General features: G+C 38.1%; 1 protein-coding gene and 1 pseudogene across 5 annotated transcripts in view; one reads left to right on the plus strand and one right to left on the minus strand.

The window, feature by feature from the left end:
- The window catches only part of LOC126474991 (condensin complex subunit 1), a 213,738-nt gene extending 203,415 nt beyond the window's left edge, over positions 1–10,323 (plus strand). For all 5 annotated transcript variants that reach the window (XM_050102534.1, XM_050102540.1, XM_050102548.1 and 2 more), the window contains 3 exons: positions 1,209–1,338; positions 8,975–9,102; positions 9,918–10,323. In XM_050102534.1, coding sequence (XP_049958491.1) covers positions 1,209–1,338; positions 8,975–9,090 — 246 coding nt within the window. In that variant the 3' untranslated portion in view covers positions 9,091–9,102; positions 9,918–10,323. The remainder of the gene's footprint in view (positions 1–1,208; positions 1,339–8,974; positions 9,103–9,917) is intronic.
- On the minus strand, positions 7,847–7,964 carry LOC126427576 (5S ribosomal RNA; annotated as a pseudogene).
- Positions 10,324–15,882: the final 5,559 nt, after the last annotated feature.

Raw genomic sequence — 15,882 nt, forward strand, 5'->3', positions numbered from 1 at the left:
AAGAACATGAATTGAAAATTGACAATGAGAGGTGGTAGCATAGACCGCAACAAGGAAAAAAAATTCTAGCAAACAGGGCCTCTAAAATGCATGCTGTAAGAACTATGAGCATTTGTTCACCTTCACTACTGTGAAACACATCTCTTTATTGCAAGCTCTTTACCATCACAAATAACTTGCGGACTACCGTAAACAACTGAGGTCACATTCATCTTGTTAATGTCCAGGGATATGGCATGCAATAAACATATCTCACTGTATTTACTGTAAATCAGTTCTGGGTAATTGCAGTGCATTCATCAATTCTAATGGAACTAGGTTGTGTTCTGATAAGTGCGTGAAATGCTTTTACAGTGTAGTTTCATCATTACACAGGCCAGCATTACCACTTACCTGGTTCCATTAAAACTAATGTATCTGCTGCACTTACCAGAACTGTGAATACAGTTTACAGTGCCAACACTAACAGTTATTTAACACCCTGTGTAACTGCAATCGTAGGTATCAAGCACATCCACTCATCATGTTGTTAATTGAAGGATGAAAAAGCTATTTAACACAGGTGATGCAGAAGATCTACCTGCCACATTCACTAACGCTTGCACTGCCTCTGGTACAGCTATCAGCTCCTGATAACACTGCATAGTTTGCATTAAAAGTTGTTGTAAGTGTTCCATTGTTGAAACAAACCTGGACACTCACCTAATTATGAAAATTTTCATGGTTCAGTTAACACATGTTATGGATACTGAGCCATTGCCACTTTTGTAAAGGCAAGTTACACATAAGCTGCCAGGGGCCTGCCTGGGTTTATATACAAGAAGGGTTGCACCCGTGTTGCTCCTCAGAAATGATGTTTAACACCTTAGCGAAACATCCATCACACTCTAAGACAGACTGCATCAAAGCCTACTCAGGCTGGCTTATTTGGCAGATTTCGGACGGTTCCATTAGGGGGCACTCTTGATAGTCAGTATCCTCTGGGTAGTGGGGCAAAAGCATTAGCCACTAATGTTGTACCAGCTACTCAGTTTCCATATTGACATCGGGTGGTGCAGCTGCATTGTACATCTGTGTGTTTTTTGTTTACTTATGACTTCAAGAAATGTATTCGACTAAATCAAAACTCCAAATGTCAATTTCATTTATAAATTATTTGCTGTTTAGTTTATGAAATCTCATTTGGAATTCGTTCTTTTGTATTTCAGGCTGTAAGCAGTGAACTGGAGTCATATATTCAGGATATTGTAAATGGAACGGGTGAGAAAAAGCAAGATGGTGACGAGCAAGAACCAGGCAGGCCACCGAGAACAACAAAGACACCGTACCGTCGAAGAGGTATGCCTCCTTTTGTATGATTCTCATTCCATTCTATAAGGTGAGATTCATTACTTTAGAAAATGTTTTAGTTCAGTTCAACCCCATTATTTTCACCAAATGACAAAAATATGATAAATTTAAATATAGAGTTTAAAAAGGAAATGTTAGTGTACAGTGTATCAACAGCCACTTTCTATGTAACGAACATGTGCCTCATACTCCAATTTACTGGCGAAAGGTCCTGGTAGATATGTTGCAGGCTATTCTGCAGATTACTACGCTCCCCTCCCCCCCCCCCCCCCCCCCCCACCCCACCCCCACCCCCCTCCCCCTGAGATAACCATAAGTGTGAGCAACTGATTAAGTCTTCATTCAAATAAAAGAAACCTTGCTGCACATGTAATATATCTGGCTTTGCACCTCCAGAGTTAAGTCATTTTCATTGTGACTCAGAAAATCAGGAACCTTCCATAATTTTGACTGAGCCAGATTGTATACACCACTCATCCCATAAAAAGTTTTATCTGAACCTCGCAAATGGTAAGATTTGTTATTACCATCTCTATTGGTGTTATTGAATCTTGATTTCTTCTCCTCTCCATTGGCTCTACTGTGCAGATTTTATCATAGCTGAACATTCCATTGTAGGTAGTTTGTGCACCTGCAAACTGTTTTGAAGCACATAGCTGTTGGTACTTCCCATTGTACTGGTTAGGGTTTCTTCAAATTCCATTCATGTATTGAGTGAGGGACGATTGATTGCTTACACATGTCAATCCACACCCACTCTTCCATAGTTGCAAACAGTAATGTTGTAAATCAAACCAGAAACCATCTTTGATGATGTTACAGTATGTTTTTCTTTCTCCTCCCCACCCTGTGCTGGTGGCATCTTTTTTAGTAAGATACTGCTATAGACTAATGACAGATAGCAAGCAGTGACCACTGGCATCTCAAGCACTAGATTCATGCCTCAGTCTCACCTGGGATGTATGTAAACATTCTATAAGCTCCCTTTGTTAGGAGTATCTTTAAAAAAATTCTCACTGTTATGTGCTTGCCACCCTCTGCCATTGTAATCTTACCTTCCAAATGTCACCATTAAAATTTTCTCTCTCTCTCTCTCTCTCTCTCTCTCTCTCTCTCTCGCTGTCTGCACAAGTTTTGAAAGCTTCAAGAGGACTAAGATATACAAAAGGAAAACTTATCTTCATTTTCTCTTGCTGTTGGCTTCAATTTTTGCGTCTAGGGGTACATTATTGAGACTGAAATTTTGACTTACTGTGTTCCAGAAGACTAAATAATTGATGGACTACTATCTGTTGCTGTGATTTTCTTTTAGTTTATCCCATTTGTCTATATCACACTGACTTCACAATCTCCTTTTTCATAAAACCGTCAATTACATTGTTGCAAACAAAATTAAAAATATATGTGCATTTCCATACCCACATTCTTTGATACTCACAAATTCCAAAGAATTTACAAAGCAAAAGTGTTTACAAACTTTCTTGACAAAAGAAGCATCATCACCAAGCTATAACATTATTTTACAAAGTGGATCCAGAAATAAATTTAATAATTAGTGTTAGATTGTGCCATTACTAATATGAATTTTAAGTATGCCTGTTATTTCGTAATTTAAAATATTTCTACAAGAAGAATAATTTTAACTGTATCGATTGTAACAACTTTGACAGTGAAATTGGAAATCTGAAGTCAGCCTCCCCCTGTACTAATAAGTATGGGGGAATCCATTTGTTGCAGGCAACAAATTTGGTAATTGGGTAGCCAGATGTAACAAAGCCTTTTACAATTGTCTTATTTTATGTGCTTACTATTCAAAGCCTGTGTAACAACCACCTGCTTCTCATCTGTCTCACATCTCGGAGAAGCTGTTCCTTCTTTGGAAGCCCAATACCACAGAACTTCCAATAGGAGGATCTTCATGGCATGGTGCATGGTGCTGCACTCTCAGAGACGTATACTTGTTATGACATAAGCATATCAGGGGGCTGTCTTGTGTCACTGTACAATTTCCCTTCAGCACCTCAAACATTAAAGAATGCACAAGCATCATGGCAGATAAAAACTGTGTGCCCGACCGAGACTCGAACCCGGGAACTTTGCCTTTCCCGGGCAAGTGCTCTACCATCTGAGCTACCGAAACACGACTCACGCCCGGTACTCACAGCTTTACTTCTGCCAGTATCTCATCTCCTACCTTCCCAACTTTACAGAAGCTCTCCTGCGAACCTTGCAGAACAGCATTACTAATGTGCCATTATTACACAAGTGCCATTCGGGCTCATTGGTCTCTGGATTCAAAATCCATTATCCTAACATATTACATGTTATTGCCCACTATGAAAGCTTCTGATATCCTATTTCGCCAATCAAAGTTTTGTTTTTCATACATACTTATATATTTACAGTATAAATTAGAGCCGTGCACTCTGTGGCGCTTTGTCACGGTCCTTGCGGCTCCCCCCAGTCTGAGGTTCGAGTCCTCCCTCGGGCATGGGTGTTTGTGTTGTCCATAGCGTAAGTTAGATTAAGTAGTGTGTAGGCTTAGGGACCGATGACCTCAGTAGTTTAGTCCCATAAGACCTTAACAGAAATTTCCAATTTTATAAATTAGAGCAACTACTAACCATATCCCTCTTGTTCCCTTGACTCAATACTGTTAATTTATGGTTAGGCTTACTTCTGACAAAAATCCATAAGTCTAGTATACTTCATTTGCCTTTCTTCCTGCCTGCTTCTAGGTCAGCTAATACTGCCGTTTTCAGATTAAGCAGTCTAGTAACTGCAAAAGGTAGTCCATAGAACTCTCTTATTAGTTTATCACCTTCACACTTCTCTTGTGATTCATAACTAAGACAGCATTGCCAACCTGATGCAATACTGGAACTCTCTTTTCCCATCTCTTTCTTCGCCTCTCTCTTTCCTTAATCAGTGTTCTCTAATATTTACTCCCAGTGTGCACATATCATCCTCACCCTCTGCTGGCAATTCGATCTTTAGTGACAGCTTCCCCTTCAGCATGCTTCTCTATTAGTGTTATTGGTGAAATCTGCATTACAGAATGTGGCAATTCATTCATCACCTGCTCAAGGTCTGTTACCAAATCTACCTGCTTAGAAGGTTTATTGGCATAATAGGTTCTCCCTAATATACTCTATTCTCGCATAATTCTCTCGCGACGGGGTTGGCTTGTGGGTGGTATTTTGAAATCAATATGTGGTTCACACTTCAAGCCATAAATTCATGGAATTGCATAGCAGTAAACTGGGCGTCATTGTTTGATTGGTCAAACTTCTACTTGAAAAAGCTGTTCGGCAATCTCTGTATTTCATTTGGTAAATGTGGCCATATTCTGATGCACCTGTCACTAAGTGGAATGGTAAATTGAAATCTGGACAGACTACAAGTGATACTGACACTACTCTCTCCTTTATTAATTCTGATTTACAGTCTTGTGTTCATTTCAAGGTGAGTTATGTTTGAGTAAATGCCATAAAACATGACTCATTTCATACACAGTCTTCTATAAATTTTCTATAAAATCCAACAAAACCTAAATATGATTTAAGTTGTCTCTTGTTTGATGGTCGTAGGCAGTGGCTAATTGCATCTAATCTGCTTGGGTCTGGTTTAATCCCTGGCGTGTTTATAGCATGCCCCAGAAATTTTACATCACCGCTTATATATTTCATTCCCGCTAATCTAGTTAGCAACTCCTCAATGACGGGGGTTCTCTCACATTCAGTTTCATTTACTCTGTTCACTGTTTTTGCTCAAGTACCAGTCTTACTGATCAGTCTAATTTCTTAATTACAACTAAATGGCTACTGCAACAACTGTCAGACGTTCAATAACATTCTGTTAATCTCGTGACTTATAGATGTTTTTTCTGCCACTGATATTGAATATAGTTTTATAGAAGATGATGTACCAGGTAGTATCTTTAACATACAAACAAAATCTTTAATAACTGCTGGTCTCAGCAAAGAAATACTCATATACTTACTTAGAAAAGCTAACAAATCTTTCTTTCCCTGTGTCATTAATCCCAAAGATTTACTTGTATTAGTCTTAATGGCCTCTATACTTCTTCAATGTAAGTCCATTCTACATTATTAAGACCTTCAGTTACCTGATCTAGAGCAATAAGTGTTACAAGAATGAAGCCTATAAATTGTAAGATGCAGGAGTGCCAAAAGTTAGTTCCCTTCTTTTACATGCCTAACTCTGTGCGTGACGTATTTGCATTTTTTTGTGCTGTGATGAAAAAATTTTTCATTTTCTTCCCACATTTTACTCCTCCATAATTTTGACATTAGACCACCACAGCTTGGCAACGGAGGTAGACTTTTGCTTACTTGGGTGACGGCTAACCTGGTACAGGATTTTTTTGTCGCCTTTGGAACCGTGCCGATGCCTTGGCAATGTATAAAGCTTTCACAAAACTACAGGATGACCTTTAATTACATGTGTTTGTTTACCTTTTTACAAAATTTGAACCATTTTGCAAAAGTTTGAAACATAGAAGTGGTATGCTTCAAAAACCTGCCAGAAAAACATGTATTATGTTTAGCTTGACTTTAAATCATCATATCTTGGCAACAGGTAAGGATTGTTTGGTAAAAATAACTTCATTTTTACTTTATCCGTTTATCTACCTTCGTGCAAAGTTTGAATCGATTCGTAAAAGTTCAAAATAGAAGTGATGCACTTCAAAAACTTCCCCAAAGCAAGTGCTTTTTGCATGTTTTTATATGTAAAATCAGAACAGTGCACATAAAAATGCTGCTATTAGCTAAGCATTAATTTCAGCCCTATTAACTTTTTTTACAAAAGTAATAAATCAATTTGCACAATTTACCTGGTCATCAGCACCGTTTCATCATTCAAACTTGGCTCAGTATGCTGTAACATTGGTACAGGAAGAGAGATATTCAAATGGCTATACAAATAGCTGGTGGTCCGAGCTAAACAAAAACTTTGCCTCCACGCTGTAATGATATTAGAAGTAAATGTGATAACTATTGAAATACAATCTCGCAATATCTTCTCCTTTGCCCTAAGGAAATGTTATACTGCTGTGTTGAAAGCTTAAGGTAAGTTTATGGTCTGTCAACCTATCAGTGCCTAATATTTCAAGTACGTTCAGTCCTGCTACCATGTACATGGCATAGTGAAATATATATTCATTTAGCTTAAGTGTTACTAGTAATTCTGATTGGATTAGTGTACCTACTGATCTTGTAATAACCATTACTTATATTCCAGTCGCCGGCACACTGGAAATGCACGCATCACATCGGACTGTTCTAAAAAGTTCTGGACAACACACAAGTCACTTCCTGATTATAAAATAATACACTGCTATGTTGCCTGTCGATCCTTGTCATTTAGGCTGGATGTATTTCTTGGTAGAGTCTTCCTTTTTTGCTCTAGTATTTCATTTCCTATAGTAGTGCTGTTATTGTATCCTAATAAATAGGAATTCAAATTTGCGGATCGTTGTCATTCACTTTTGGAGACTGAGCCTCACTCTGGAGACACATAATTTTTCCACTTCCGTTTTACTAATATTCAGGTGATTAACAGCTCTACTGAATTGGTTTCCATTATCAGGGTTATGATTATTTCTCTCTGTTTGTCTCAACCTGTTTCCCTATTGGTCATTAGTGTCACCTATAGGATTTCCCCCAGACTGCATGTTGTTATTACTATTTGTGGCGTTATTTGTTGTGCTGTTATTGCAATGCTGTCTATTGGATTTTTTTTCCAGAGTATCTCTTTTGTTCTAGGTAGTCTAAAAGATTATTTACTTTACCCTACTCTGTCTCTATCAACTTATCATGCGCCTTCCATGGTAGTCGACGTAAAATAACTTTCAACAAGTACCTCTCACGAATTGGGCCACCAGAATATTTTGCTTTACTTAATTGATTTTCTGCAAATCCTCTGTATCCTTTCTAATTAGTATTGTTATGTGTTTGAAATCCTAATAATTCCATTCTCAATTTCTTCTGCACTTCTTCACACCAGTATTTACCTTTAAATTCTAATTCAGAGTTATTGTAAGCATTAAATTTGTCAAATTTTAATATATCCTGTTGTGCAGTGGTCCTGTAAGGTGACTTACCAAGAACCTGGTTTTAATGTGGTCTGTCCACGTAGTGGGTAAGACATCCCCAAATGCTTTTAAAAAAAAAATGTGAAAGTACTGATGTAAAATCATCACGTACACAATCGTTAAGTTTATCTTTCTTTCTGTTCATCGCATTCTTCCCTTTCTTGTACATGAGTATGACACTCCGTCTTCAGGCCACAAATGGCCCATCGGGACCATCCGACCGCCGTGTCATCCTCAGATGAGGATGCGGATAGGAGGGGCGTGTGGTCAGCACACCGCTCTCCCTGTCGTTATGATGGTTTTCTTTGACCAGAGCCGCTACTATTCGGTCGAGTAGCTCCTCAGTTGGCATCACGAGGTTGAGTGCACCCCGAAAAATGGCAACAGCTCATGGCGGCCCGAATGGTCACCCATCCAAGTGCCGGCCATGCCCGACAGCGCTTAACTTCGGTGATCTGATGGGAACAGGTGTATCCACTGCGGCAAGGCCATTGCCTGTACATGAGTATAGCCCTTACCTAATTTAGCATGTTGATTATTTCCCAAGTGCACTGTGTATATTATAATGGGTAAAAGAATCACTAGTAATATTTGATGCAGAAGTTATTGCCTGAGGTATCACGTTCTGGGAAATATTCAAACCAGTCTTTAATGTTGGTTTCCAGTTACTATGAAAGATATATAATATCAACATGCAAATTGTTCTGTTTTGCAAGGCTGAGCTACAGTCATTAGCAGACATTATTAGCATCAGAACACAGCCCATAGACCAGGTGCTAAACACTTCATGCAGCAATACTTGAGATACCTTACAGATTATTAGTATTGTACCAATTAAAGTACAGGGGCATACTGGATGTGTGAGATGACACTTCCCACAGCATGTTGATTTTTAACAAACAGGAGCTCCTTCCCCACCACATGCTCGTGTGGGGGCAGTAACTATGGTGATCAATATACTTACAGCTTCTTCAGTGTTCAGTGAACTTAAAATGGTACAATAGCTAAATATTGGAACTGTGATTTCTATTTAAGTGACAGTGAAAGAATCTCCAAAAATTGTCTTATATTTTGTGTAGAAATAAAGAAGTTTCTTCACAAAACACACAGAGTAGGAGACAAATTTCAGTTGGACATTATGTGAGAATTTTCAAAGCACCACACACACAAACAACACTGAAAAACTTTCCTTATGTTTGTGTGTGTGTGTCTGTCTGGCTGTGTGTGTGTGTGTGGGGGGGGGGGGGGGGGGGGGGGGGGGGGGCGCATCTGCAAGTGTCTTTTTTGTGGGATGTGTGCACGCATGTGCGTGTGCGCGCGCACGCATACGCAAGTGTCTTTTTTGTGGGAAAATAGTCATGTGGGGCATGATATACAAATGATAACTTCGTAAGGAATGGTTTACCTGCAATTATCAGAACAGAAGTATCTAGTGAAGCATTGTTTCACTCTCAAGTGATAATTTCCTGTAAGTAATAAATACCATGGTTGGTTGCTTTATTGAAGGTACCAGGCAGGCACCATCAACAGTTAAAAAGCAACCGCAAAAAGGGAAAACTCCTAGACGAAGAAAACCAAAAACACCTTCTTCTACATCTGAGAGTAGTGACCTGGAAGAATGAGAAACCTTTTAGGTATGTACACTATTGTCCACAGACATACTGTGAATGTACTCTTAAGAGCCACCATTGAGACAGTAATAAGTAGATAATTTAATAATCAGTCTTTGGTAAAAGTATTGCAGTAAATAAAAGCTCTTTTTTCTTATTATCATGGAATACATTGCAACCTTCGGGATTTGCTGTTGAGTTTTGAATACTACGTAATTTGTGCTAGCTTGTAACTATTTCGCTACCTGTTAAAAAATATTTTTAGTTACTGAATTTATTACACTGATTTATAGAAGCATTAACGGTAAAATATTTCAAATGAATAGCATTTGTATTTTTGAACTGTAGAATTGTTTTTAATATAATATATTTGTGAGGAATATATATGTGTCAGCACTGTAGAGATTTCAAAGCTATTTTCATGCACAAACATCCAAAGCTACAATAATGGCCAGCAAATATATTTAATGAGAGAATGGATCATATTTGTTACTGTACTCTCTCTCTCTCTCTCTCTCTCTCTCTCTCTCTCTCTCTCTCAGCCTGACTGGTTAGTTTCCGGATAGGAAGCATGCATAAGACAGAACTAATATTTACAAATGTTGTTGGACCAGTAATGCAACTGGAAGTGTGTTTCTATTTGTTCATTGCCCCTGTTCTCTTTAATGTATGTTGGGTTACCAGAAAATGAATATTACTGCTAGTTACTGGTTGCAGGGTGTATTTGCTGTTTTTGTTATTAAGATGTTAGTACTTGTGTTTGTGTTATTGCAAAACTTCGCATTACACAATATTAAATTCTGGTAATAATTTCAGTGATGTATTATTGTTTGTTTCAGGTTTTATTTATTTTAACTGACATAGGGGAAATGCTTCCTGCAATTAAGCCCATAATTTATACATTGAACAAAACATGACAAAGTGCAATATGTACAATCATAAGAAGGGCTACAAATGCTTTCATGCTGGCACACAACTATTTTAATGTGTCAATATGCATGACAACTTTAAACTGCCTTTTTGAAAACAGGAATAATTATTTTATTAATTTTTATATTTAATCTCCACTGATTCTCCGCAAGTAGGGCTCTGTATTATTGTATAACTGACCTGTTAGTTCTAAATGTACAGGATTTTATTTAGTTAACTTGTCACTGAATTAAATGTACAGTATCTCTGCATAGTGATAAAGTGCACGTGCACATTTTATGTATTGCTGCCAGTATGAATGAATTTTTACTAGTATCATAAGTGTCTTGTTATTTTATTGTTATCAAACAAGTAGTTGAATATGACTTTAAGACTTGTGTTGTTGTGTTCTCTAACCGAATTCTACTTTTACTGCGTTTTGAGACAAAACATGTTGAGCTACAGATGGTTAAACACTTGTCATGTGCTGAATGTGATGGGCCCAGAGAAAACTTACTAGATATACATAAGGGTAGTTGAATGTTACACATGATTTAGAGGCAAAGGGAAGCAAATGAGATGGGCTGGGGGCAGCAGAGGTACTGTGTAAGACAACTGAGAAAACAGTACGGTTGCAGTCCATATACTCTCAACACTCAATGAAAAGTCGCAAGACAGGCTAGAGAGGAGAAAGAAATACACAGAGCAACAGAATAGGTAGAGAATATGGGCTAGTGAAGACTTGAGTCCAGTAGAGGTTCAGTACTAAATGATGCTCTGGAGGGATGTGCAGCTTAATGGAATTATATTTTAGTAGGGAGAGAAGTTAGAGATGGCATAGGCTACAAAGCAGGAACTGAAATCAAACACTGCTTGCTGTGTCTTTTAAATGTTGAATTACATTTGGTCATAGTTGACTGGTTGGCCTCTCAGAAAATTACACATTAATCTGCAACATTTTTATCTTTAAAGCATAATATGGAATCTATATTTAACATTAATGTTGTACCTTTTCAGTAAAGGTAGTTGTCCATGTAGACTGAAAAAATTTAGACAATTAGTATTTTATCAAAGGTGCATATCAAATGGCCATTGCATTTTTTCTTGCATTGAGAATCCTGCTTTATGGTTGTCTTTAAAGAATGAGATGCATGACTGAATTACTTTAATGTATTAATGAATTTCAGTATACAATGTATCTGTAGGAGTTACTCACATAGATGTTCAGTGGAAGGCTGGCATATTTCACATCACAAAAAAATCCCTTGAATATGATCTGTGGGTATACTAAAAAGAATTATGATTGGCACAGTCATACAGCAAACGCAGGATCTCAATCATTCTTACAAACAAGCAGAACAATGATACAAGCTGTATTGATTCAACACAGGCAGGAAAAACTGAACAAAAAATTAATGCAAATAATGAATGATAGGATACTAAAAGAATGGCACAGAACCAAACAACAGAGACAAAAAATAATCATAAAAAGATGTGCATAAATTAGCCACAACCCATACAAGGACTTCGTACAAACAAATAGGATAAAGATGGCAACAGGAAAATCTGGCAACAAAGGAGTTCTATGGTTTACAAATATAAATTCACAATAAAAAATAGTCACAATGCAATGAGACAAGGAAATAAACATATTTACTCAAACTCAGATCTTATGCCAAAAAATCTCCCTAAAATAAAAATAAGCACATACTTATACCATAAATCAGTATGTGAGGAGAAAATTAGTTTGGACGCAATTAAGTTGCACATTTAATATGAAATACACAAGAGAAAATCTGAAAGTTAGAAATAAGGCGCAGTCCAGTGATGTTCAGATAAAATGGGTATGTGACTCAAACCTTAAACGAGAAGTAAGTTGTAGATGGGACATTGACAAGGTCAAAGAGGAAGAAAAGTCTTACGAAGATGCTCTGTGATAGGCACCATACAGTTACAGAACAAGTACTTCTTGAATCAAAACTTAACATGACAGGTCAAAACCTTTTCGCATTTGGCAAGTGAGAAAAGAAAATACTATATTTCCTACATTGTGCATCCATTCATACACTGTGTTCCATAGATGCAGTGAGAGGGGGAAGTGGACCAAGTCCGCCATGGTCCTCTTAGAAATCATTCTGACATTAGTCTGGAATAGTTCGGGAAACCCAAATCAGGTAGCTCATTACAGAAAATACTGTATGGTCTTTAGAGATGTTTTTAGATAGGCCAAGAATATGATCGTCACATGAAGGAGAAACAAATCTCGGATTTTATTTATATTGGTTATTTCCATTACAATACTGGTAATACTGTGTGTGTGTGTGTGTGTGTGTGTGTGTGTGTGTTTGATGACGATGATGATAATAGAAGCAAGAGAGTAAAACCTTGTTGCGGCACATGGCCTACTCCTTGTAAATAACATAAAGGGGACTGCCAAGCTTAACATCCCCATCCAATAGGAGGATCACCATCAATAATGTCACACCATCAGTTCATGAGACAGTGCAGAGAGGTACGGTATTTACACCAGGACATTGACCCAAAGCCTGGTGGTCAGAAACTGTACGCCAGGGGCGGGCAAACGTTGCACACTGCTCATGAGCGCACAGCACTGCACATGTGCTGTTGGTGTGCAATCATCGACCAGGGCAGTGGCGACAGCCAGCAGGTTGCAGCAGTGTAGTACCAGGCTAAGCTGCGGACGTTGATCCAAAGCAACCACTACATAGTGAACACTGTATTTCAAGATCTGGAAAATGCAGAGTGAATCAAGGAAATGGAGAAGTGGAGATTTGCTATCTTTTAAAAAGGAATGGGAGAATCATGTTTTCTTTGTGCAAAAACATGAAAATTCGAAATGTTTAATACATGGCAGTATTCTCGCTGGTCAGCGGAAGTTGAGTATTGAACGCCTTTATAATAAATTTCACAAGGACGAGTACAATTTAGTGTCAGATTCTAAGCGGTAGGGGAAATTGACTGAGCTTAAGAAGAGCGATCTGACGATACTAGATGAATCTGACATAAGTCGCTGTTGTCACGAGAGATCTGCGACTTTCTTTCGTCATGTCTCTCATCTGACTGATTCAACATTTTATGGAGCACTGTTTTCAATTTTTCAGGACGACAACAATGATAGCCCGGCAGTACGTGCAAGTTATAAGATTACGCTTAATGTAGCAAGAGCAGGAAAACCATTTGCTGAAGTTGAGTTTATAAAGGAGTGCATCAATGACACTGCTGATTTACTTTGCCCACTGAATGCAAATCAGTTTCATGCTATCACTATTTCTCGGCGAACTGTAAGTCATCGTATAAGTGCCATGGCAGGAGACGTTTACTGTCAATTAAGGAGTGCAGTGCAGGAATTTATTGCATTTTCCATCGCACCTGATGAGTCCACAGATATTTCAGACACCATGCAATTAGAGATTTATGTCCACTGCGTGGACACTGCTCTACACATAACAGAGGATTTTTTAGATATGAAATCTTTAAAAAGCACAACTACCAGTGTGGACATCCTAAAAGCCATTGAAGAAGCTGTCAGTTCAGCTAGCTTAAACTGGGAACGTTTGGTGTCGGTGACAACAGAGGGAGCACCTGCAATGAAAGGGTATCAAATGGGATTTGTTGGATTACTAATAAAAAAGCTATAGCGTACAGAACAATCATTGTACAGTATCCACTGCATTTTGCACCAAGAAGTACTCTGTGCAAAAGAAGAAAAACGGGGGGACGTTATGCAAGTGGTTATTTGGGCAGTCAGTTATTTGAGATCCCACGGACTTACACATAGACAGTTTCACACATATTTAGCTGAAATTGGGGAAGAGTACGGTGACATACCATACCACAGTGAAGTCCGCTGGCTTAGCCGTGGTAATGTACTCAAGAGATTTTTTGAGCTGAGAAGAACAATAAATCAGTTTTTAAAGGACAAAGGAAGGTACGGCCCCAAGTTAGAAGATCCAGAGTGGGTTGCTGACCTTGCATTTTAAGTGGACATTACCGGACACATGAATGCATTTAACACAAGTTTGCAAGGAGAAAATCCAGCTAATATGTGAAATGGCTGAAAAGGTGCAAGCTTTCAGTCGCAAGCTTGAGCTGTGGGAACGACAGCTCTCGTCAGGGAACACAGTGCATTTCCTTACTCTGCCTATTGTGCGAGAACAGAATTGCAAGGAATATGTTTCCGTACTTAGTTCAATAAGAGAGGAATTTCTCAAGCGATTTGGGGATATATCGTATTTATCTCAAGCTTTTGAATGGTTCTAGAGACCATTCGCTGTTTCTGTAGATGATATTCATCCCAATTTGCAAATGGAATTAATAGATCTACAGTGTAATTCTCGTCTGAGAGACAAGTTCCTTTTGGCAAGACGTATAATAGACTTTTCTCATGACTTTCTACTGCAAGAGTTTCCTCATCTCCATCGAAAAGCTGCGTAGATAATGTCAGTGTTTAGCTTGACATATGTTCGTGGGGGATTTTTTTCTGTAATGAAAATTAGTAAGTCTCAGTTAAGAGGAAACATCAGTGATAAAAATTTACGTAACTGTTTGCGTTTGTCTGTATGTAGAAATTTTGTTTCAGACATTAAATGTATTGTAAACTCCACCTGTGATAATTCAATAAAATGTATCATAGGTAATAGGTACTCTTACAAACCATGATTTCTTTCAAGCACTTCTACTAACCTTATTTCTTCATTTAATAAAGCAAGCTAGGAAAGAAAACGCTTTACAGAGGAAGGAGCAGAGAGACGGTATGATGGGAGAGAAGTGGGTGGCCAGCTTGCCTGTGTGCATGCAGAACACCTGTTAACTGCACACGTGCAAGTGCACCACACACGTGCAGGATTCCGGCCCACCCTTCCTGTACGCCACCACCTCTCCTACCCTTGCCCGCCAAATACTGGCAGTGAAACTTTTTTCCACCACCAGAATTCAAAGTGTTGGATTCAGACTGTTTTAGTAAGAGGTGTCAATGAAATTTTCATTGTCACTACAAATGGTTCCTTATTACTTGCAACTTAATTGCATCAAAACTCATTTTCTCCTCACATATTGATTTGTGGTATACATGAGTGCTTCTTTTTACTTTATGGAGATTTTTTGGCATAAGATCTGAGTTTGGATGAGTATGTTTATTTTCTTGTCTTGCTTGCATTGTTTCTATTTTTTATTGTGAATTTATATTTGTAAATCCATAGAACCCAAACAAACCAAGAGAAGTGTGCGTTAGCGACCTCAACCACAGAGACAGGTCAAATCTCGGATTGAAATTGAAATACGAATATGTGAGGTATCTGAACAACAACAAGAAAGTTCAGTTTACTAGATCACAAAATAGGAAAACAAGAGCTATTAGTTACATTACTGAGACAATTATGTTGTTACTGTGGGTAAAATTTCTTCCACACCCCCAATTACAAATTATTTCTTACCAAACATTTTATTAATATACAAACAGATGATACAACCATTTGAATGAAATTGCAAGAAAATTAAGGCACTATTAAGTGAATTAAGTGTAAACATTCATATGGTTACTATCAGATGCAAAGTAGTATAGTGAAAATTTGTACGGCATATGTAAATGGGCTATATTGTTTCAAGAATGAACCCTTCACAGTGTCGTGTAGTCTGTGCAGTAGTGAAACTTCCTAGTAGATTAAAACTGAGTCGGACCAGGATTCAAACCTGGAAGTGCACATTCTTCTCCATAGTGCAAGACTGAGCCACAAAAACTTTAGCTATACTTCATGAATTACCACAAAATTAAGTACTGTACTGTAAGACATTATGAAATTGAAGTAAACAACGTGTGTTAGTGTTTTGATTTTTTCGTCACCTTTGGCTGGCAACATTCACGTGACAAAGATTTGA

The sequence above is a fragment of the Schistocerca serialis genome, chromosome 1, assembly GCF_023864345.2.
Source record: "Schistocerca serialis cubense isolate TAMUIC-IGC-003099 chromosome 1, iqSchSeri2.2, whole genome shotgun sequence".
Classification (NCBI taxonomy): Eukaryota; Metazoa; Arthropoda; class Insecta; order Orthoptera; family Acrididae; genus Schistocerca; species Schistocerca serialis.